At 34.1% G+C, this 22829-nt stretch overlaps 1 protein-coding gene across 5 annotated transcripts in view; it reads right to left on the bottom strand.

The window, feature by feature from the left end:
• Positions 1-22829, bottom strand: part of LOC111051532 (protein nervous wreck) — a 50844-nt gene that overhangs the window by 4461 nt on the left and 23554 nt on the right. For 2 of the 5 annotated variants that reach the window (XM_039430976.1, XM_039430978.1), the window contains 12 exons: positions 21605-21856; positions 21111-21188; positions 19813-19864; positions 19187-19290; positions 17938-18076; positions 15873-16072; positions 14618-14930; positions 12606-12835; positions 11382-11511; positions 9654-9749; positions 8879-8910; positions 1258-7443 (listed from right to left, as the gene is read on the bottom strand). In XM_039430976.1, the coding sequence (XP_039286910.1) occupies positions 6940-7443; positions 8879-8910; positions 9654-9749; positions 11382-11511; positions 12606-12835; positions 14618-14930; positions 15873-16072; positions 17938-18076; positions 19187-19290; positions 19813-19864; positions 21111-21188; positions 21605-21856 (2130 nt within the window). In that variant the 3' untranslated portion in view covers positions 1258-6939. Of the gene's footprint in view, positions 1-1257; positions 7444-8878; positions 8911-9653; positions 9750-11381; positions 11512-12605; positions 12836-14617; positions 14931-15872; positions 16073-17937; positions 18077-19186; positions 19291-19812; positions 19865-21110; positions 21189-21604; positions 21857-22829 lie in introns of those variants that run through there. The other 3 variants (XM_039430977.1, XM_039430979.1, XM_039430980.1) reach the window with 3 other exon arrangements.

Here is a 22829-nt window from a genome sequence, read left to right as displayed (position 1 = left end):
GCCGACCAACTTTGTCGCTGTGGGTGTTCTCATTGTTAAGTCAAATTAAAACGAGAAAATTAGTTTGGTAGCCTACTCGAAGAATAGTTTTAGAGCAGTAGGCTGAATCGCTGCATTGCAATCCTCATTATTATGTAGTGGATTCTAGTAATAAACAATTTTTACTGGAAAAATATGTTTGGATTCAGATGTTTTAATTTCAACTACATTTCCTCAATAACTCCATGCTCCACACTCTTTCACGAAGAACAGCAATAACCTTTCCAATTCTTCAATAAGCGACATTGAATCAACAATCAATGCCTAACTTCAATATACTATCAATAGTAAAATTTGATTTGACGATACATCGTCGGTCCCGACTACCTAAAAGTAGTCGTCATCTCTCATCATCATCCCTCTCACTCATTACCCACGCACAAGCCTAAGAGCTTATGTGGGCTACCAGTATCACTAAGATATGTGGGAACCAATATCACCCTCAATATTATTACTATTATTATCATTAATTCCAATTATTGAAGCACAAAATGTTAGAAAAATGGAATAAATAAATGAATAAAATAGGCCTAGTCTTAATATTGTGTATGAGTGTACATTATTTAAAAGCATGGATAAGTACGAATATCAAATTATCAACTTATTAACGAATAAGTTCAAGTAACTATCAATTGAATTATTACAAATTTACCTCATCGCTAGCATTATTTTTATATAATACGGTCAATGGTAATTTTAATAGATTATGATTTCGAAGTGCGCAGAAATATTATCAGCACAATCTTTATATTTGCATGACGAAATGGTGTATTTTATAATTCTTGCAACAAAAAACCTCCTAATTATTCAACCACGAACTAACTCATTGATGAAAAGTTGGAAATTCAATCTGTGTTTGTGAAAGCAAAATATTGAAGCATAGGAGAATATCCAATGCAATAATGCCGAGTTCAATAATTGCTTTATTTTTGGATAAAAACTATAAAGAATTAGTTTTTACAAAAAATACTTTGAGATTAAAATTGCTCGTTAAAGTCTATAGACATGTATAATACTTCCTGTAAATTTGAATTGTCACACTATGAACAAACGTTAACTCCGTTGGCTATTGAATTGCTTTATTATTTCTCACTGTTTTATTAAGAACCGAATTTTATCAAGTGTAAAAAATTAACTAAGTGAATGTGAATTAGATAAGTGGATTAATGATAAATTACTTATAAATGAGAAATCGGATAAATGAACGATAAACCTAGATAACTTGAGCCTATTTTATTTTTATACACATAATTTGTTTCTAATTTTACATTTACTGGTATAGCAGTTCAATTACTTTTTATACATTACAATCAAAATCTAGGTTCTTCAGAAAGGTTTTGTTTACAAGTTACAAATAAATTATAAATAGTTATATTATGTACATTTCAAGATTCGTACAAATTTAGAAACCTTTTCAACATTCTTCTCTATGAATATAGTTTGAATGGAAATCTAACAATAGTTTTCTATGTTCACACCTGGAATTCACTCACAACAAAAGTTGGCTGATTAGAATATAAAATCATCTAAGTAGCCTAAGATGACAGAGATCTATCAATTAATTTTTCAATACTATTTGCATAATAGAAAAAACCAATAATTCCTTGCAATATAGATTCAGCTATATGCTAAAGAATGATCCAGAGAAAGAAAAAGTTTCCGTTTCAGTTGGGTTAATCGATACAATATGAATTTTTACATTAAAATTTCTACATGTAGATAGAATCTACTGTTATGAAAGATTTACTACACATCCAAGATTCAAACTACCACTGAAGACTGAAGATGAAAGAGATAATTAAATAAATATTCAAATCTTTTTCCACTTCAATAAGTTACTTCAGACTTGAAATAAATTATTAATAGCAACCAAATGATTTACATGAATTCTTAGAAAATAGAAAATTGCATTTCTTTAGGAATATTCTTTATTAAATTTCTCCACAGCTACAAATTTCTAAGAATGTGAGATTTCGCTTGTTGACATTTGAAACAAATCAGCCAAATTTTCTAGATGAATTCATTCCAAATATATGCAGTGATTCCATTATAGTACGAAATATGATATTCATCACTATTGCTCTCATCACTAACAGAACCGATATGATTTTCAGCTAATAACTTTTATAGTTTCTATATTTACATTAGCATTAATAATGATATACATTGGGTAGCAGTTGTTATTGATAGCTACAGAGCAAGAAGCTTGGATTACATGGAGGCTATGTAACAGTTTTGAGAACTTTTCAATTGTAGATTACTTCCACATGGCCAGCTAAAGCCTATAACAGCCAAAGTTTCTATAAAGATTTACATTAGTACAAGGCTTCTTACAGTAAATTTCATTAAGTAGTTCTAATACTGGAAAAATTATTTTTACTTGGAAATTTCTAATTCCAATGATTGAAACTTTGTTTATTGAAGTAATCGTGATACTATTATTGTCAAATAATACAGATGTATGAATATTGTCAGATGTGAGGCAATGGTTGATGACAATAATTCGATTTGAAGGTTCAATAATTCTCTCTGACAAGAAGGTGATAGAAAAAGAACAATATAAGAGCATTCTCTATAAAATAATTATTTAAACATGAAAACTCTTTGTGCAAATTTTAAATAGTTTAAACCTAATTTCAAAGATATTTAAAACTATAATTGTGAATCCAAATTGAGAATGAAGAAAAAGGTTAAACTTGTGCTGGGGAAGTGATATTCAATACATTATTGAACATCTCAATTTGATGTTAAATCCTAATTAGTGTAAGGAAGTTAATTTACTAGCCCTAAATGTTATTTCATATTATTATCCTTTGAACCTCGAGTCTTTCAGAGTTTATCATTATTAATCAATTATGTTAGACATATCTGAAAGATCTAAATACTTTTTTTATTGATTACATTTTCAAAATAGTATTCTATTTGCGTTTTTATTTTCTTATTATAATCAAGTGTTTGAGCTCGAAACAATAAAATATAGTTTCACACATATTAAAGCTGATTCAACATTTATCGTCATAATCAAAGAAAGTTTCCACCATAAAATTGATTCATGGTAAGACGTACCCCAATAAATTGATCTATAAGGAATGATTTTTTATTTTTTTAAAATTTGCTTTTCTGCATCAGTGAACTTTATAAATTAATTGGTTGGAGATTGAACTTTCTGGTTACCTAACTGACAAATATATCAACATTTTCCATCATCGGGAATTTACAATGTAATTTTAGCCGGCAATACAGAGGACACACATTATTCATATATGAAAGGCACAGGTCAAAATCTGAATCATGATCTACTTCATTTGTTATTTATGTGCAATTTTTAGAAAAAAGTTTAGAAACTTAACAAAATATTATTCATGAAAAAATATGCAAAATCAGATAATTCAAGTTGATAATCAAGCCAGATAAATCAACTTATTAAATGCCATCAGGTAAGTAGATTATCAACAAGAAGTTTATCGTATTTAGAACTTTTTATCAATAATTAGAATTTAATATTTAGAATAGAGAATGAATAGGAGCCAAGTGTAAAATGATTAAGTTTAGCAAATTGAAATTGGAATTTTATCAAAGTGTTTCACTTCTATAATTCATGAGAGGAATTAATTATTATAATTCGCAATTGAATACGTAGAATCTACATGTATCTGTATATTTGACACATCTATTGAATCATGTTGGTAAAGAAGAAGCAAGAGAAAAGCCTTGTTATAGAAGAGAAGATCCTTTAGTAAACAAAGATAGTTCCAACAACATTTAAGAGAACAAAGCATATTCGACACTATTTTCAGAAGCCTTCAATTTATTCGTTCCCAGCAGTTGTCCATTAACCTATCACTAAATTTATCTTTTGAAACTGATTACATTAGTTATACTTGATCAATCTATATTTATAAATAGTTACATATTTACAATTAAAATATTACAAAACAGATCAAATATTTAACATCGTTATTGAAAAAAGAATTCACTCTTCTTTCAAGCCACATTTCTTTAAATTCATTCAACAACCAAGTTAGCATTATGCGTGTTGGCCTTCAGAAAAAGAAATCTAAAAATGGTATCAACTTTTCAGATTATTTACAAGGAATCTGATTTAATAATTCACAAACATTAAAATTTCTGATTGATATCAGGAAATCAAGTCTCATCCAAGACTATTTTTCTCCGATTAATATGAGAAAAAAATTATCAATATGAGTCTCGACTGAGAAATAACATCAAGATCAATCAAAATTTGTACATTATTGCAATTAATTTTTCAAGTAGGTACCAGAAGCGAACAAATAATAGAGTGCAAATTTTTGGAATGAGATTGAAATAATTGTGATCAATGTTACATTGAAGGTGAATTTAAATAAAATTCACTTTTTAGTACAAATAAATATCATCAACGACATGAGGTAGGATTCAAAAGCAATAACAGAAATTGTAACAATCAATATTATTATTTGTCATCAACATTTTCAAGATAAAGAGAAACTTTTCAAGAACATTAAATAGGTAACAATATTGTTTCAAGTACGTAACAAAATTAACAACTTGATTGTTCTTACGTATCATGAATAACATTATTATTGCGTAGAACAAATGTTTCAACTATAAACTTTGAATGATTTAATTTATATTCAACAATATTTTCAACTTCATTATGGTACCTTCAGTGAGACGAATACAAACTTCATTCTCCCCTTTTCTGACACTGTTTCTGAGTAACCTATACACCTCATTCTTGAATGTGATAATTATTGGAATTGAAGTGAGAGAATTGAATAACAGCTTCATTGAATCATGAAATTCAATATTAACAATAGTCAACATCAAGATGTCAAATCAATCCTACAATACCATGTTATGACAGCGATTAGAAGTCTTGAAACACAAAAAACTGATTATCATAATACTGTATTTGCAATTTACCTATAATTAATTATTGAAGAATTGAGAATTAAGATAATAAAGTTTCAAGTTTCCTCAAATATACAATTTACATAACATACACCATTTCAAGGACACACAAAAATTTAACATTCTACAGCATATTAATGAATGCACGGTACCTATATATTCATACAAATGAGGTCACACGATACTTAATAACCAATCATTTGTTCAGTGAAGGCTTCAACGAAAAATATTAATGTGCTTGTCAAGAGGAACAGCTCTCATTGCATCTGCTAATTTCATTTCTATTGAGCACGAACAAAGCATTCATCTAATTCCTGCATGAGAAATGCTATCTCAAGGAAACGGAATTACTGAAACTAGAATACAAAGTCTATTTTCCAATCAATTAGGCCTAGATATTGATAGTAGAATACATTATTCGATTCGAAGAGATAATACCATAACAGTAATGACATTAATCACATGAAGTTGACGATAATTAATCAATTTGTGTCTCTAGTTTGTGGTAAATTATTGTTAGGTTTAACAAAAAACTAACTTTGTACTCTATTTTATAACTATTATATAATGAAATATGCTTTTGAACACATTCGGGATGATATTGCTCTATGAACAATTGCAACAAAATCTACACAACCTACAGTACTTAACGAAGGAACAATATAATGTGATAAGAGAAGCAACATTTTTGGAATCTTCTATATGTACATGTAGAAGGGGTAATGATTTTTTAATACATCTCGGGTTTTAGTTGGGATGGGAAAGGACTGAATCACGACGAATTTGTAGTATCTAGGGTTGGCATTGACGATTCAAGAATAATATTGATGAAAAATAAAATGAGCTATAAGACGGAGAATTTAGTGAAAATTCACATATCGGTAATGTTTTATTTATCAATTTCCATTTTCATTTGCTTCGTATTATTATGGAAAAGTTCCACAAAATTTCTGAATCAAGGGCGAATTTCAAAAATAATGTTTCAAATGTTTATTGCAATCAGCCAGAAAAAGGAGTTGTTAATTTCACATGCGTAAATAAGCAGGCAGAATTTTGGTTACAAGTATCTACAGCGTGAAGTGACAGCATTTCTCGCAAGGAATTGTTTCTTCTATAACTTTAGAATTAGTCCATGATTGTAGTCTACAACAATTATTATTTATTTACAAATGAACAGGAATGAACGTTTCGTTAATTTCTAATTAGAAGGCAATAATTCTGAGTTGGTTTGCTGAGGCTAGCCACTAAACGTTTCACCGGGCATTTTTGACTCGCTGTAGCATACCTACTGCAATGAAACCTGAACATTAGTTCCAGTTTTGCTTCGTCTTCATAACGTTAAACCATAGAAAAAAGATAGCATAAGAAAATATCCCATGGTTTAGGTTTTGTCAACTTAAGCCGATTACTGTTTATTACTGTTTTGTTGGGGTGAGGGAGTAAGAACGGCACAGAATGAGAGCACACCAGCGTCACATAGCTTCACGGAAAAGGAATTTATTAGGAATAGCGGCTTGAGTTAACAGCAGTGACATTTGGAACATAAACTCCCTATACCATGGGGTATCTTCTTATTCTATGTTTTCTCTATGGTTATACATAACGTTTCACATAAGTTTGGTTTTCATAACATACATTTTCGACTTTAAGTAGGTATATCAACGAAACCTGAACTTTAGTGACGATGTAGGAAATATGGGTTTCGTAACGTTTCACAGAACATTTGCTAATGTACAGCAACGAAGCTGGACAATAGTGACGGTGGAGTAGCATTGGTTTTCGTAACGTTTCACAGTATATTTTCAACAGTGCAGCCACAAAACTTGAACGTTAGTAACGGTGGAGCAACCATATTTTTTAGCTTTACAGTCATGAAACCTGAAAGTTAGTAACGGTGGAGAACCTACATGTAGACACCTCATAGCAGCGATGCAGCAATGGTAAAACTTGAGGATAGTGACTGGCCTAACAGTGATGCGTGGCAACTCAGGCGTCGGACTCCTTGAGGTCTTGAAGTCGAGCCAGCTGATGAGGCTCGAGCTCGTCGGGTATGCTGTCGGTGCGCTGTGGCTCGATGGGCTTCTTGACAGTGCCAGCAGGGGGATGACTCTGCGAGTTCTCGGCGGTGCTGGGTCCCGTGTAGGAGTCCTCCTCACTTCCGGTGCTGCTGCTGACCGGAAACGGCGCCGAGTCGGTCGGCTGGTCGTCGATCGGGTCCTCGGGCTCCGGTGGCGCCGGAACTGGTTCCTCCGGTACTTCCGGTTCTGGTTCGGGTTCTGGTTCCACTTCCGGTTCCGGTTCGACCGGCTCGGGTGGCGGCGGAGGCGGGAAGGGCTTCTCGGGCTCCTCTGTCATGGGCGTCGCCGCCGTTATCACAATCTGCGCCACGCCCAGACCGAAGTCGTCGCCGAGACTCGGCGCCGGGTGAGATGGCGGCGGTCCACTCGGTCCTCCCTCACACTCCTCTCCACCTGGCTCCACTACCACCACCTACAAACAATCATCGACCGGACGCTCAAAACACTAAAAACATACACATGTTATAAATACTCTACAGTGCTTCTTCAGGAACCTTATCTATAATAATATAAAGAAATGAATTGGGTTATACATGTACGAGGTAGGAAATACACAAATGACGCATCATCACGTCTAAACTACTGAGCTGAGTAACTTGAAATTTAGCATATAGATTCTCAAATTACCAAGAATGGTTATAGACCTATTTCTAGTTATAAAAAATCATATTATTTTCCATATTACAGAAATCACTAGTACCCTAGTATAGAGAGGGATTTCTATAATAAATAAACAGTTCAAGTAGCCCTATTAAAATACTTTATTATGAAAAAAATATAGCGTATTTGTGGCCTTTGGCTTGTTTGATGGAGTTCCTGTCGGGTAGATCCCACCTAGCCTGAGTAAACCATTTACGCCATCAATGGGCTTCATGACTGTTAAACTTCAGCTGGGACCATCAGCTCTCTTAGGCTGGCCACTAACGGGTGGAACATGCATGATAAACCTGCATCTCATGTTAACATAAACACATGTTTATCATCAACGAGAGACTTCTAACAAAAAATAAACAACCAATAACAATAAATATAAACCACTAGAAAATTACAAATAATAATAATAGGAAAATAATTAAATCTAATATAGAGCAGCAAAGAAAAAATAAACAACAAAAACTGTAAATACAAAAATCTAATCTCAAAAATTTTTCTCGAAGCGTTTCGCGGTGATGACACAACAATGTAAGAAGACTGTGCATGGCGCGCATGTTCTATCGTTAGTGGCTAGCCTAAGAATCCCCACGTAGTTACTTATTACACTAAACTATAAAGCATACCTACTACTACATTCAACTTTGTTGACTTGGACTATCAACTCATATCAACTTGAAATTGTAAATTCGTTGCATTTTGTACATACATTTATATAAATTTACTTAATAAGTAGATAGTCTGTAAACATATCAACTTGAATTTATGAATTCGTTACATCTCATATTGATCATAAAGTTTTCTCTCTTGTCTAAGCACATGGTACATTGTAATCAATAAAACTACATTCATTATCTCATCCAATAATATTCATTCATCATCTCATCCTAAATATCAAAGACTCACGGTATTTGTCAATGATTCCAGTGATGATATTAGACTGATATTAGATATTTCAGCAATGACTGATCAAGGACTGTTAGCACAATAATTCTAACGGAAGCCACAAAAAGATTTTCAGCTTGCAATCAAAATTATTATGCTTCCCAGTAAATAACACTGAAACCAGCTCTCTTAAAATAAACTTTTTCGAAATAGATGCATAAGTATATTTATTTGTAAAGACATTTTCAAACATTCTTAACATATTACATTGTACATTTTCTAAAATATTACCGTAGTATCAATATACTTACATTGATTTGACAATCATCAGTTGGTTGATCCACTAGAGCAGCATGAAAAAATCCATCGATGATTTGAGAATACAAAAACTGATTCAAATCCAAAAACTGATTCGAGCAACAATGCAATCTTTCAACAAAATACACTTTTTTCCAGAGCACTTTCGTGTAGACGATGAAACCGTTTGGTAGGTTATGTAAGTTTACTGCCGAAATTGAACATTTTGTCTCGCTAATAAGTCGTAAAACGTCTAACCAACTAATATGTCTTACGAGACTAGTAATGTGATTTAGCTGGTTACTAGTGATAAACACTAGGTTTCATATAAAAAAACCATTGCCATATTTATACAGTTTTTTCTATTGTCATCATACTATAAATTTATTGTTTAATAAGGGACTCAAATGAGTTTTATCTTCACTTGAAATAATTATAAAATTGTTCTGACAATTGGAGGAACAGTGTTCTATCTCATATTTTCTTTACAATAAAACTCCCTCTTTATAGCATTAATGGTACTGAAAGTAATGAGACGTTTTTTTAAACAGATGAAAAGAAAGAAGAAAGCTTTCTCATGCTGTTTCAATGAAACATATAATGATTCATCAATCTAAGTATCATTTATCAATATAGATGTACTCAATAAATTATTGGAGGTTTAGACCTACATAATCTAGAAGAAGAATGGGTGAATTAATTTATATTATTTCGAATTTATAAATCATCCTGTCGAATAAAAACAGCCAAGATAATAGATAAAGTATGATTCTCTATACATGTTCATACCTGAGATCGAAATCTCTCCTGAGTCATCGAATTGAGTGTCATATTGCTTCCGTTGTCCTTTTGTCATTGACATAGCGAAACCTCCACTGTCGTCTCCTGTAAAAGAAAATCTATGAGAAGTCTATCATAAATTAGTACATAATAATTGAGTCAGGCTCTTATCTGAAGAACCAAACAATGAATAGGTTTATATCAATCAATAATCCATTTATCTACTAAAAAGGTATCCACATCTTAAACCAAGATTTCACATCATTGTATCACGGGAGTATTTATCAGAAGAAACATTTTGTAACTTACTTCAAATTAGAAAACTACTAGTATGAAGTTGAAACAAATAAGACAGAATGATTTTAAGAGCTACGCATTGGAGAGTATAGAATTTACTGAGTCGATGCTGAGGGAGATTTACATTATTATACTGAATAGAGACTTCAAGAGCTGAGCATTGAATAATTTATATATTTATTGAGTTTATACTGTCTTGAGTTGTATTTTATCACTCGTGTCAAAGCATGTTGATTGCATCTCAGGGAGGGATTTGCATTTTTTTTCATAGTATTGTCAAAACAGTTTAGAGTAGGACGCAGCTTTTCATGCAAAAATCACAAGCTTATCGTCATTTATTATAGCAGCTTATCAAGTAAATATTGAATGATAGACCATAAAATTTGTGTATCTCTTCATCAATAGTATTCCCAATTCGTTGTTATGCTGGCCACTAACGTAACGTTTAACATGTCTGATACGACTGTAAGACAAACAAAATAAATCGCTATTGAACTTTACAGTGGTCTTTCGCCTGTAGATCTCCATCAAAGACACGTCCACTAAAGTTCAGGTTTTCGACTGTACAGACGTGTTGGACATGTGGATCGTTACGTTAGTGGCCAGCCTTCTACTATAATAATATCAATACTATAATAGCATTATCTTCTTCTTATCAGCCTTTTCCCACTTAGGTGGGGTCGGCGTTTCGGGTCAGTTGCTTCCAGGAGTCACCGAGACCAGATCCCGATCATCACTTTCTCCTGTGCTCTCACTTCCCTCCCCCCGGAGATCCGAATGGGGAACTATAATAATAATTATTATTATTAAACGAAAATTCCAATTAAATGCTGCAAATCACCCCGAAGACTTCTGCTACTGCAAATATTGACAACAGGGTGAACAGCTAGATGGAAATTCGATGAGCGCTACTATACAAAAATTATTTGTCAGCCCGGGAATCGAACCCAGTACCTCCTAATTTCCGGTCAGGAATGCTTACCCTTACACCAAACTGACAATCTATGGATAGTAGAGTTCATTTTATACAAAGCCATAGCGGCCAGCCAGTCTACAGATGGAGATGAATTGGAAGTTTCATTTGTTCAAATGCTAATTAATGAAACTCATTCATTCTTTAGGTAACTATAGTAAATATAATAATAATAAAGGTAAAAGGTAACAGTAAAAGGTAACTATAATAATAATATTATAACACAATAAAATAGTTGGTGGTTTGTGTTAGCTGGTAACCTATTACAAAATGTACCTATTTTTATAGTGATTTTGCTTTCAAAGTGGTTTATTTATGAGTGTTATTTATGTGTATTATTTTTTAATTTGTCGAATAAACTTGAATTGATTGACTGACCAATTGTATGCTAGTCTGGCCGACCAGTATACACTTTATGTGAATAATGTAGTCGTAATGTCAAAAGGCAGTAGTTGGTGAAGGCCTACCTGGTAGTGCATTATGCTCTCCAAGCGGAGTGGGTTGTGTGATGATGACTTGCTGCGGTGCGAGCAGGAAGGATGGCACGTCTGGAGGTGTGAACACTGGCGGCGCCGATCCGGGCGGAGTGTCGTCGCCCTGCAACACCAAATCCATCAATAAAATGCTCATCACATGATGAAAGACAGAGACAGTAGACTGGAAACTGAATAAACTAGAGTAGTGACAAGCTATTCAAGTCGTAAGGTACGAGTGACTGGAGTAACCGTGACTGGAGTCGTACAATTTGAGTCGCTTGAAGCCTAAGCCTCAACTCACACTTACGCAACTCAGGTCTCTTCTCAGCAGCAGAGTCTCTTCTCGACCTGAGTTGCGTAAGTGTGAGTTGAGCCTAAGAGTTGGTTTTACCCTTATTAAAAATGGAACTAAATAGATATTTTCCAATCAACTCTGTTCTATGAATAGAAGTGAGCTGAAATCGGAAATTGAATGGAGCTGGTTATGCTCAATTCTTGATAAAAATTATCAATATTTTACGGACAATAAACTACAAGAGAAATAGTTCCATGTCAATTTATACTCAATATTTCATGTTCAACATGGAACTTATGAACATGTTTAGGCTATGGATTCAGCCCCGTCAAGAGCACTAACATCTTTTAAATTGAACCCAGTAAAGTGTTTACTATCATCTGCTGTACTAGCTCTTATTCAATTTGATTCATGATAAAGAAGAATGATGTTATGATTTGAATGATGTTAAAGAAGACACAATAATAAAATTACTGTATACTGTCTTTGTCTAGTGGTAGGGATTGAGGGCGCCCCATGTGATCCGAGGTGCCAAATGAGTCTGGATTACTTCTTGACTGTCGTAATAAAAGCTACCATGAGCACAAATTCCACTCAGATTCACTTTGTATATTAATTCAAGTCGTAGTCAAGACCATTCAAGTCGCATCATGGGACGTTATAATACAATGTACGAAAAATTGATGACTCATACTCATATTGGTGCTCCATACCACCATTTTTAATATTATTGATGTAACCTTTAAATAAGGGTTTGAGCTCCCAATATTTCAACTCTACAGGTGTTTCAAGTGCATAGATATTTCCTGGAAGTAACCGGTATTACTTAGATGAATGTTTATCGGGTGTAGTAACAATCATCTATGCTATAAGATTGATAAAAAAGTATATGAGATTGCTGTATGAAGTTTTGTTCTCACCTCAGGCGTTAATGGATCTCCATTTTCTCTGCACTCTTCAACTACCAGCGAAGGGAACATTCCGACCTGATCATCGATCTGCCCCTCCCACCAACCGTCGTCCACATCGTCGTGAACGATTTTCCTTAAAATTTTGAATATCTGACCTTCGTTGAAAGTTAACTCATCTTCGCATGTCGCTTCATAGTCGTATAGAGCTATGCAAAACATCTCTCCTCCAGAACTGAGATCTGTAAAGTAAAACAAAAATAAGTACCATACCTAAAATACGTTATTCTATGCACGGACATTTATACTTTATACTTGAAATTTTTAAAATGCTATCCTTTATAGAAGAAGCATGCATTGATGATTGCAAAACTTTATACTTCACATTTTTAAAATGTTATCCTTTACTTGAGAAGAATGTATTGAAGATTGACTCATCAAGTTCTTAATCCATCATACATTATTCTGCTGAGAGAAATGCTAGAACTGAGATCTGTGAAATAAAACAGAAATAGGTGAATCCTGTTTTCTATCCTTTACACTGAAGTTCCAAGAGGTTGATCTTTCTCTAAGAAAAGAACTTCTAACATATGTGTGCAATAGTACACCTAGTACGGTGTACAGGTGACCGAAAAAAATAATGTAAATGAGAGATTGACAGAGTTTTATCAGAGATTGACAATGGTGTAATAACCGAAACCGGTCTTTCTAAGTCAGATAAATCTGTGGTTTTTTGACAATTTCTTAGTCTTTTTCATTCAATAATGGAAATGAATTACTCTTTACCTGTGCAGATGAGCAATCATCCAACTGTTTGTGTGAATCATGCACCGGATACTCCAACTAAAGCCAAACCGAATAGTATATAGTAGAGGATAATCCTTTCATTTATTTTTTTCTTTATCAAGCACGAATTGTAAATTGCTATTAAACTCAAATCTCTTGATCAATAATTCCTATATCTCTTTCAAAGGTGATTATTGGATTAATCTTATATTATTTACTTCCTTCGAATTTACTTAGTTATGAAAAATGTGGATTATATTTAGTATGTTTATATTATATAACTCAATATATTTCTTTCCATTGTTATCATATTATAATTTATTTATCTTGATAGTTATACTTAAATTTGATTTACTTTACTGACACATACTTTTCGTACAATAGGCTTATATTTATACCTTTGGATTGGATGCACTGTATTCTGTGGTGTTTATCTTTCATATTATTTACTTGCTTAATTTTATTGTAAATATTAATGAAGATTGATTTGTGTGTAATGCCTAAGGTCTTGTTGATCATGTAATAAATAGATGACTAATTAAAAAAAAGTGTGAGTTAAAGATGGATACCCGAAAGTACCCCCCACTTGAGTAGTAGTACTATGAATTGAATTGAATTTATTTCGTCAAAATTATACATGTAACATTTTAATCGGGGGACAATAAATGCTTGCGGCATAAACATAACAACAGTGTAAAATAAAACTTGAGACTTTATGGGATTTGGAGTAATATAATAAGTTTATATAATAATTTTATAATAGTAATAAATCTTATCATTTTTATAAGAAATAATAAAGATTGGTACTTATAAATATTATTATAAATACATTGTTTTAGGCTATATAGTTGACATCTGAGTACAATTGCACGGCTTGGCAAAGATTCTGTACCCATTTAATTGAATAATAATAATAATTGCCCACATAGGCCTATTAGACCTGTTCGTGGGTCAATGGGTTCAGAACCTGTACAATACTTATATTACTTTCATAAGATTAGACTGCTATTAGGCTATAATGGCAAAAAGTGTTCAAATTGATTCTAACAGAATTAAAATATCTTGAATGACTCTTTCATATTCACTTTATCTTTATTCAAACTGACAAAGCAATCACGTCATCATCCATCTTAATCAAAATGACTTTCCATTGTGGACTTGGCATACAGAATACAGTGTCCAGCAAAATCCAGGAATTTTCACCTGTAAACTTGATGGAAAACGTATTGCTAGCCTACCCAGTTGCTGCGGCTTGTGCACTTCGCGCACAGTGTCCTGCTGCACAGACTGTTCGGACGGCTCTTCAACTTCGTCAACAGTGTAGTCGACCGACGAAAAGGAGATCTGTGACGTCAGCTGGTAGGAGGAAGGTCCTCCCCCGCCCAGGCCCCCTCCCCCCACCTCCCCCTGCTCGATGTCCAGGTAGTTGTGGGGCACGTACCCCTCCTCTCCCTTGTAGTTGCGCGCGCGTAGCCACCCATCCCCGTCACCCTCACCCACCACTTCCAGCTGCTCGTTCTCGATTATGCTCAGCTCGTCCGGGTTCTGAGCCTGCAAAAACAATCAAATTCAACATTAAATCCAAATTTATTTATCAAAAGATATTTATTTTTAATTTTATCAAAAAGATTTATCAAAGATAATAAAATTAAATAAAGATAAAAAATTATTAGGTTTTAGTGAATTTTCCAGAGAAAAAATTCAGTTCTAATAATGGAAAACTCCTTAAATATAGATAGGGATTCTTTTGAGAAGTCTAAGACACGTCTGCTCTTCAGAAGAATCTTTTACTAAAATGAGCATGAAAAACCTAATGGGAAGGAATAGAATAATGATTTTCAAAAAAATATAAAAATATTGTATATGATTGGTATAAAGTTTATTGAACTTATTCATCTATCCAATTTAGCAGTAGATGTAATTTTGATGGGAGCTTCAATAATAATGGTTAGTAAACTTCTATTCAAACAAGTACAAATACAGCCAGACTTTTTGAAATGTTCAACAGGCTTCCGCCCGAATCTAATGAGAATCAAACGTTCAAGGTATGGGTTACCTACGTTTCGTATTTACAATCAATGAATCAATAATTTAAAAATCATTCCATGAAGGAACCCCAACAGATTTGGAGTACTCAAACAAATATAAAATACTTGTTAAGCAAGTTACCAAAAAATTATACCGTTATACCCTATATTTCTTTTTAATTTCCTTGTCACCCTTTTATGTACTTCCTCTATATATGTTCTCCTCTAAATTTTCTAAACATTATCACTTTCTATCTATCGTTTTTCTCTTGGCATTCTCTCTGACAAATAATTTTTGAATAGTAGCGCTCATCGAATTTCCATCTAGCTGTTTACCCTGTTGTCAATATTTGCAGTAGCAGAAGTCTTCGTGGTGAATTACAGCGTTTAATTTCGATTTTCGTTTAATAATAATTATTATACGTCAAATATAATTGACTAAGAATTAATTTTGAAAGTAACTTACAGTGTAATTGTAAAGCGCGGTGCACTTGTAGGTTGGTCCGGTGTCGGTGGCGGCCTGGGCTTGCCCCTCGTCGAGGGCCCCCTGCCCTTCCTCGTCCCCTGGCTCCCCCGCCCCTTCCTCCGGACCCCAGTCCACTTGGGTCGGGTCGTCCCAGCCGGCCGTCAGCTGCTCTATTCGTTGTCGCTCTTGTTCCACCATTGCTGCAATTAAGCATACCGTAGTTTAATTCAAACAAATCTGTTTCAACCTACAATTCGAGACAATGGATGAAGGGAGACCAAAAACATCTCATTGAATGACTAAAACAATGAGTAGCCCCCTGTGGGTTGGGGGAGCTTTGAGTCGAACATCGTACTCAAGAATGTGTTGAAAACCAGAATTCACCCACAATATCCATGCTTGTCGTAGGAGGCGACTAAAATGGACCTCAAGACAACTCCAGAAGTTGCCTTGCCTTCAAACCCACGGGATCTGCCCCATCAGGGCAGTTTCGGAGGGGCAAAAAGAAAAACCCAAGAGACCAGAGATGGGTGAAACTCCAGGCACAAATGTGGGTCAAGAGGCTGAGTCGAGGGTGGCCGGGCGCCCTAGAGGCAGTTTGGCATCCCCTCTCTCAGCGGAAGGACCTACAAAAAGGCCAGGAGTGGAACTCACTTAGGTCACGAGTTTGTGGGTGGAGAGGTCAAAACTCACCACTGCTCAAAGAAGGGCGGCCATTTAGGCAAAACTTCTTGGTAGAGGTGAGGCTTTTGACCATGCGAAGTTTCGGAGGGGCAAAAAGAATAAACCCAAGAGACCCAAGAGATGGTTGAAAAACCAGGTACAAATGTGGGTCAAGAGGCTGAGTCAAGGGTGGCCGGGCGCCCTAGAGGCAACCTGGCCGCCCCTTCCTCGGCGGAGGGACCTACAAAGAAGGCCAGGAGTGGAACTCACGTAGGTCACGAGGACTAATCAGTCTGAAGAGACTGCCAAGCATATCACACTGGATTGCGACAAGGATTGCAACCAGGTGATGAATGGGATGTTATTATAGGGAAAAACTCCTGGTTCTTGTTAAGGGCATAGGTATTGGTTTGCCTGACTAACATACTACTTGGGAACATAATAAGCTTCGTGTGGGGTTCTTTGAACCTTTGAATCCTTGAATCCGTCCCTTCAAAAACAATAAACACTAAACATAAAATAAACAATGAGTAAATTCATTTAGTGTATAAATAGAGTGTATTTTGTATTTTGTCAATCTTGAAGTATTGTTTGCTTTTATGGGGTAACTCTCTAGGGTAGATGAAATATTGAAGCTTCAGAATTTTTTTCAGAATTATGAATGGCTCGATCAATATCTCTGGATCACTGCAAGTCTATTTTTTGACAACAGATAAAAACTTCATTGAATTTGAAAATTTTTGAGCTTATGGTCAAACGCAATGAAAGGGAAATTATCTCCAGTACTGTAGAATTGGTAATTTACTCAAAAGTCACAGTGAAAACGTTTATAAGCTTTTCAACTAATAAGCAATACAGAAGTGAAATGCATTTTCCTCCAGCAATAAAATGAGTGGCTTATGACAAACCCATAGCATTGAACACATGACATTGCTCATATGACTCATATATGGCTCATATATCTATAAGCACACATGCATTGATTTTTAGAGTCAAGCCATACGAAGCGTTTTTAAGGCGTTTTCAGAAGAGACGGCAGGAAGGGAAGCTCTCTGATTGGCTTGACGTTATGGAATCAGCTTATAATCAGTCAATCGGAGAGCTTCCTGCCTTGCCGACTCGTCTAAAAAAAAGCTTCGTCTGGTTTGTTCTAAGAGTTTGTTTTTGACTGAAATGACCTGTAATTGGTCAAGGGCTGCCTGTGGTGATAATATCTACAAGTTTTTTGAGAATATATACTGTTCTACTGATTCTGTCAATACCGGTAAAATGTTAACTCAGTCACTGTTTTAAGCGTTCCAAAAACAAGCAGAGTTGGTGAAAAATAATTCGCTTGAATTTTGATCAGCAAGTCATCAATCAAGTGTTGAAAACTTTGTAAAACAAACAAAAAAACACTCACCCCATTCACCATCAACTTCTGCTGAATCGGGCCTTTCAGGCTCTTGATCTGTGGTGGTGGGGATGTCAGCTGGAGCACCAATATCAGAAGCTGCATCGTTATAATCGCTGTCATACATTGAGTCAGAGCCAGGTTGTTCCTGTTAAAAAAGCAACAGGAAAGTTAAATTGGGTGTTCTCTAAAAAAATAACTCATTTGATAGTTATTGGCATAGATTAATATAGCTCTAAACTATTGACTTTCACTCAAGGACAAAATGAGTTATCTCAGTCAATTTGATATGTGCTCAAATTATAAATATCTTATTTGTGTTTACAAATGACACCGATGTGATAGCATTGGTAGATAAAATACTAAGACAATCTTTGTGCTATTTTCTTCCAAATAATAAGTATTTAATATTTCATGGAATGTTCTTTCATGTTACCAATTCCACTTAATCTTCACAAAATCACACCATCTGTTCGAAATACTCCAATCTACTCCTGGGCATGCATGATTATTCTTATTCTACGATCTATGAACATTCGGGTGAGTTGAGGAGTTAGTGGCATATTTCAAATATATTTATTTCTTATTTCAAAATATGTTATTACTGGCAAGTAGGCTATATTACTACACTGTACATAGTAGCCTAATACATTGTATTGAATGACCAGTGAAGTAAGCAAGCAAGCTTGGAACAATCATTCATTGTGTACAAAATATTATTAATTAGAAAGATTTAGGCCTATTCTGCCACTATTAAGCATTGAGCATGTATTAGAGCGAGTTTCAATATCATTAGGTTGAGAAATACAATGAAAACTAGAAAACTGAAAGAAAGATTATATTATTTTTATGATAAAATGTTACTTGAACTTCTGTGAGTAAAAAAGGTTTTAGGGGCACTAAACATTTACCGCTAGCAAAATTACTAAGCACAGTAAATTTTCCTAAATTAATTTAACTCAAACGTGAATAATTATTGAAAATAATTATAACACTTACTAGCTAGCAAAGCTACGAAGCCCTTAACCGACTAAATTGTAATCAATTCTATAGAGTAAATATTGAAAAGTTCCATTCTCTTAAAGAATCTCTACTACCGATTTAAAATAAAACTATGAAAATCTAAATTCTAATGGATATTAATGGAGATGCAAAATCTATAAACTCATCCAACGAGCTCAAACATTGACTTGTACTGGCTGCATTAAGCTTCAAGTGGGATTATTTGTATTAAGCACTAGGTGGCGGGGCGGATTACCCCCATTCCAGAAAGATCAGTACGCACAGACATGGAGCTGGCAGATCTGGGCATGTCTTGGATGCTCAGATTATCGATATCTTGAATCCACTCATCCACATTCACTGAAAATAACAAACAAACTTATGAAAACAATTTCATGTAAACAACCTAAGCTGTATGAAATAATCTAAATTTTAATTTGACACTAATAAGATAACTTTGGAGCTCGTAAATTATTTTTTTCAAATTAGTGTGAGAAATAATTTGATATTTAATTAGTAAACTTTCTAATGAATTTCTTGCTTCCACTTCCAGCTTGTGAAGTTCTTCGAAAAAATTATTCCAGATGTATTAATGTTATTGAAACATTAAACTGAATACACCTTGCAGATTCTCAACTTAGAGGATGTTCTTCAAGTCGTCTAAGATGAGAAAAATAGAGAAAACTGGCAAATATAGCTTAATATGCTATCTTTTCTCTATGGTCTACTGCAGTGGCTTCCAACTCACTTGGGTTTGCTCATGTATACTATCATGGACCATATTTACTAGAATGAAAAATACTACGTTGTGTATTTTGCTGAATTGAAATTCATTCTTTATAGTCTATCAGTGTAAGTAAGATACAAAACTGTTCTATTCACCTCCTCCTGCTCTAACGCATTCTAACCTCGCCTCAGCTTTCATTTTTGCAGTCTGGAAAAAGTAAAAAAGGGTTCATATCAGTCATCCAGTTAATGATCGACAATAAGAATATATTCAATTATAATATTTTTATCAGAAGTATATGTATCGAATAAATAAATATACCTTTAAAACAAATTCTAATAAGTCTGAATGATTCAAGTACGGGCGTTATAAGCAGAGTGAAGTGATTTCAAAGTTTCCGTGAAAAATGATTTTCATATTTTTTCAACTTGTCTTGGAACGCTTTCAAAAAAGCTTCCTAGTCAAATAAATTACTGATTAAGAAGCGCTTGGAAGGCATCCAACGGTGTAATTGCTTTTTTCAATGAGATGTCTTAATCAGGCAGAGAAAGCATAATCTACCAGTTCAAAAACCTTCACCCAAAAAAATGTCTATGTCTCAACATGTTATTAATTTATTTTCTGCAATTGCTGCAAAAATGTGCAAATTTTGTTTACATAGGTCTAACTCCTGATTACTTCTCTGATTAGATACGCGAATCAGATGTCTCAACTTAATATATATTTTCATATTTTGTATTTTTACACATTTGTGCAATTACCCATCCTCACAGCACCCAATCACACTATGCTAACCACCTCCTCAACACCAATCACACTTAAACTAATATTGAAAATAATCTGGACATCTTACACATCACGAAAAAATGACATAGACTCACTATAGACACTATAGAAGAATATTAAATTTACAAACACAATAAAGCACACCCCACTAATATCCTAAATAGCCAACTCCAATACCAATCCCACACCCTATTCGATATTATTAGTTATTACCCAATAAGTAGAATTTGAACCTTCCCTCCCAAGCCCTACCATCCCCCACCCACACCTCCACTTTATTCCACATAACTAAAACCTTACAAATCCTCAGTACCTAGCTACTCCTTGTACGCTGAGGATGTGGCTCAGAGCAACGAAAAACGTCCGTCAAACAAGACAACCGTGAGTACAGTTGTAAAAGTGCAAGATTAATATTAATTATTTAATATCAACAGTTCAAGTGGGATGAAGACAAATGAAGAAAATTAATATAACTACTTACTCTACACTTATTCAAATGTATACCGTAATGATTGAAATATACTGATCTACTATGCAATGATCTGAATCACATTATTGAGATCCAAGTTACATAACATAGTAGGCCTACAGTATAAAACCCGTATTCAAGAAATTTATTATAAAGACTATACTAACAGAGCAATTATTACGAACCATTTCAACTTACCTCAGATCTCCTGATGGTTTGCTTCAATGTATCGATTTTGGTGTCAAGATCTGGTCCATTTTGGTCATTCGGATCGACCTGTAATGGAAAAATGCATTATATTTAAATATAAGAAAGGAAAAATATTTAGTGGAAAATTGACGAATCAGATAATTAACTGACGAAACTAATTACCAAAGAGTAATTCTTTGAAATACCAATTGAAAGTCAATTCATAATTTATTATAAGTTGAGATGTTCTATTTTTACTCAACTGTTAGGCAGTTGGATAATCTTATTGGAATGTAATGCAGTCCCTCCTCGGAAACATCTGAGTAAGGCCCCGAACTCTAGTTTTACACGAGTACTGCACTATTCCTTAAATATCGTTAATAAACAAAGCCTTAATGTTTTTTGCTTTTTAAATGTGTGTATAGCAGTTGGTCGTGCAGATATCGGAAAACATTCTTCCCATGAGAATAGTACAATTTAAAACTACAAATGTATTGTGGTACCTTTTGTCCGGATTCCCTGAGACGTTGGAAGACAAGTAGCTTGCGTGTGCTCTCCTGAATATTGTTGTTCTCGCGACTGATGCGCGTGGCCCAGCGCCTTGCCTCACGACCCAGTGTGGCCGCAGCCGACGGGTGGTCGGCCGTCACTTTGTCCACTGAGTCGTTCTCGCACGGCTCGAACTCGTACTGGATGTGCTGCTTCAGCACCGGGTAGTACAGGTACACGCACTGCAAGTTGTAGTCGCGGCTCAACTGCAACCCCAACAAAACACTCATTAATCGTCACTACTTTTCAACTATCCTACCTCTAACTGATAAACACTTGTCTGATAAAAACAGATAAAAACATATTAGTAATCAATATAGAAATATCTATATAGTATCTTTTTTTGTTATATAAACACAACTAGTTTCAGGTTTCAAGCCATTTTCGAGTGTCCTTTTTTTCAAAAAAGCTTGAAAGCTGAAACTAGTAATGTTTCTATAAAAGAGTTTAAAAATGTACTATGAAGTTATTTTTATATTCATTAACAATTCAAGTAGCCCCATTGAAATATTCTATCAGAAAATATAGAACTCCCATCTTAGAAATACATGTAAAAATAAATGTATAACTGTTTCTGGATTGAAAATAAGTTGAATTATTTTGGAGTGTATGCATGGATCGTATGCACTATCTCAGTTTAAACAGAGATTGATCAGCTGTTGGCTTAAATCAGAATGAAACACATTAGTATAAAATCTATGAGAACTATATCCTCATATTTGCATAATGGTTCAGTTATCAAAATGTGACTTAGGCCCACATAGCCTTCAATTCTGGCATTGCTGATGTATAAGTTGGAGAAAAAACAGTTTTGTGCTTGAGCTTGTTGTTCTTTAGTTTAGCGTTGAACGAATAAATAGTACATAAATTACAACGTTTATTTATACTATTCTAGATAAAGGAACAGTAAATAGTTTAATGCAAAATTTGATGAACCATTCGTCTATTTTGATTATTTTATGAAGAGGAATAGAAACAGTTTTGGGCTTACCCCTTTTGTTCCTTTCTTATGATTGTACCGTACACAATCACTTATGATTGAAATCAAAGTAAGAAATGAGAAATAACTTACATACGAATTGAATTGATCATTTCTCGTTATTAATAATTTTCTTTGTCATTACTATAGATAAAAAACTGTAAGTATTAATTTTATTTTAGCATCAGGTACTTGAATTT

Source organism: Nilaparvata lugens, chromosome 6 (genome assembly GCF_014356525.2).
Source record: "Nilaparvata lugens isolate BPH chromosome 6, ASM1435652v1, whole genome shotgun sequence".
In the NCBI taxonomy this organism is placed as follows: domain Eukaryota; kingdom Metazoa; phylum Arthropoda; class Insecta; order Hemiptera; family Delphacidae; genus Nilaparvata; species Nilaparvata lugens.
The sequence above is the reverse complement of the archived record's forward strand: the minus strand, read 5'-3'. Positions and strand labels throughout refer to the sequence as shown.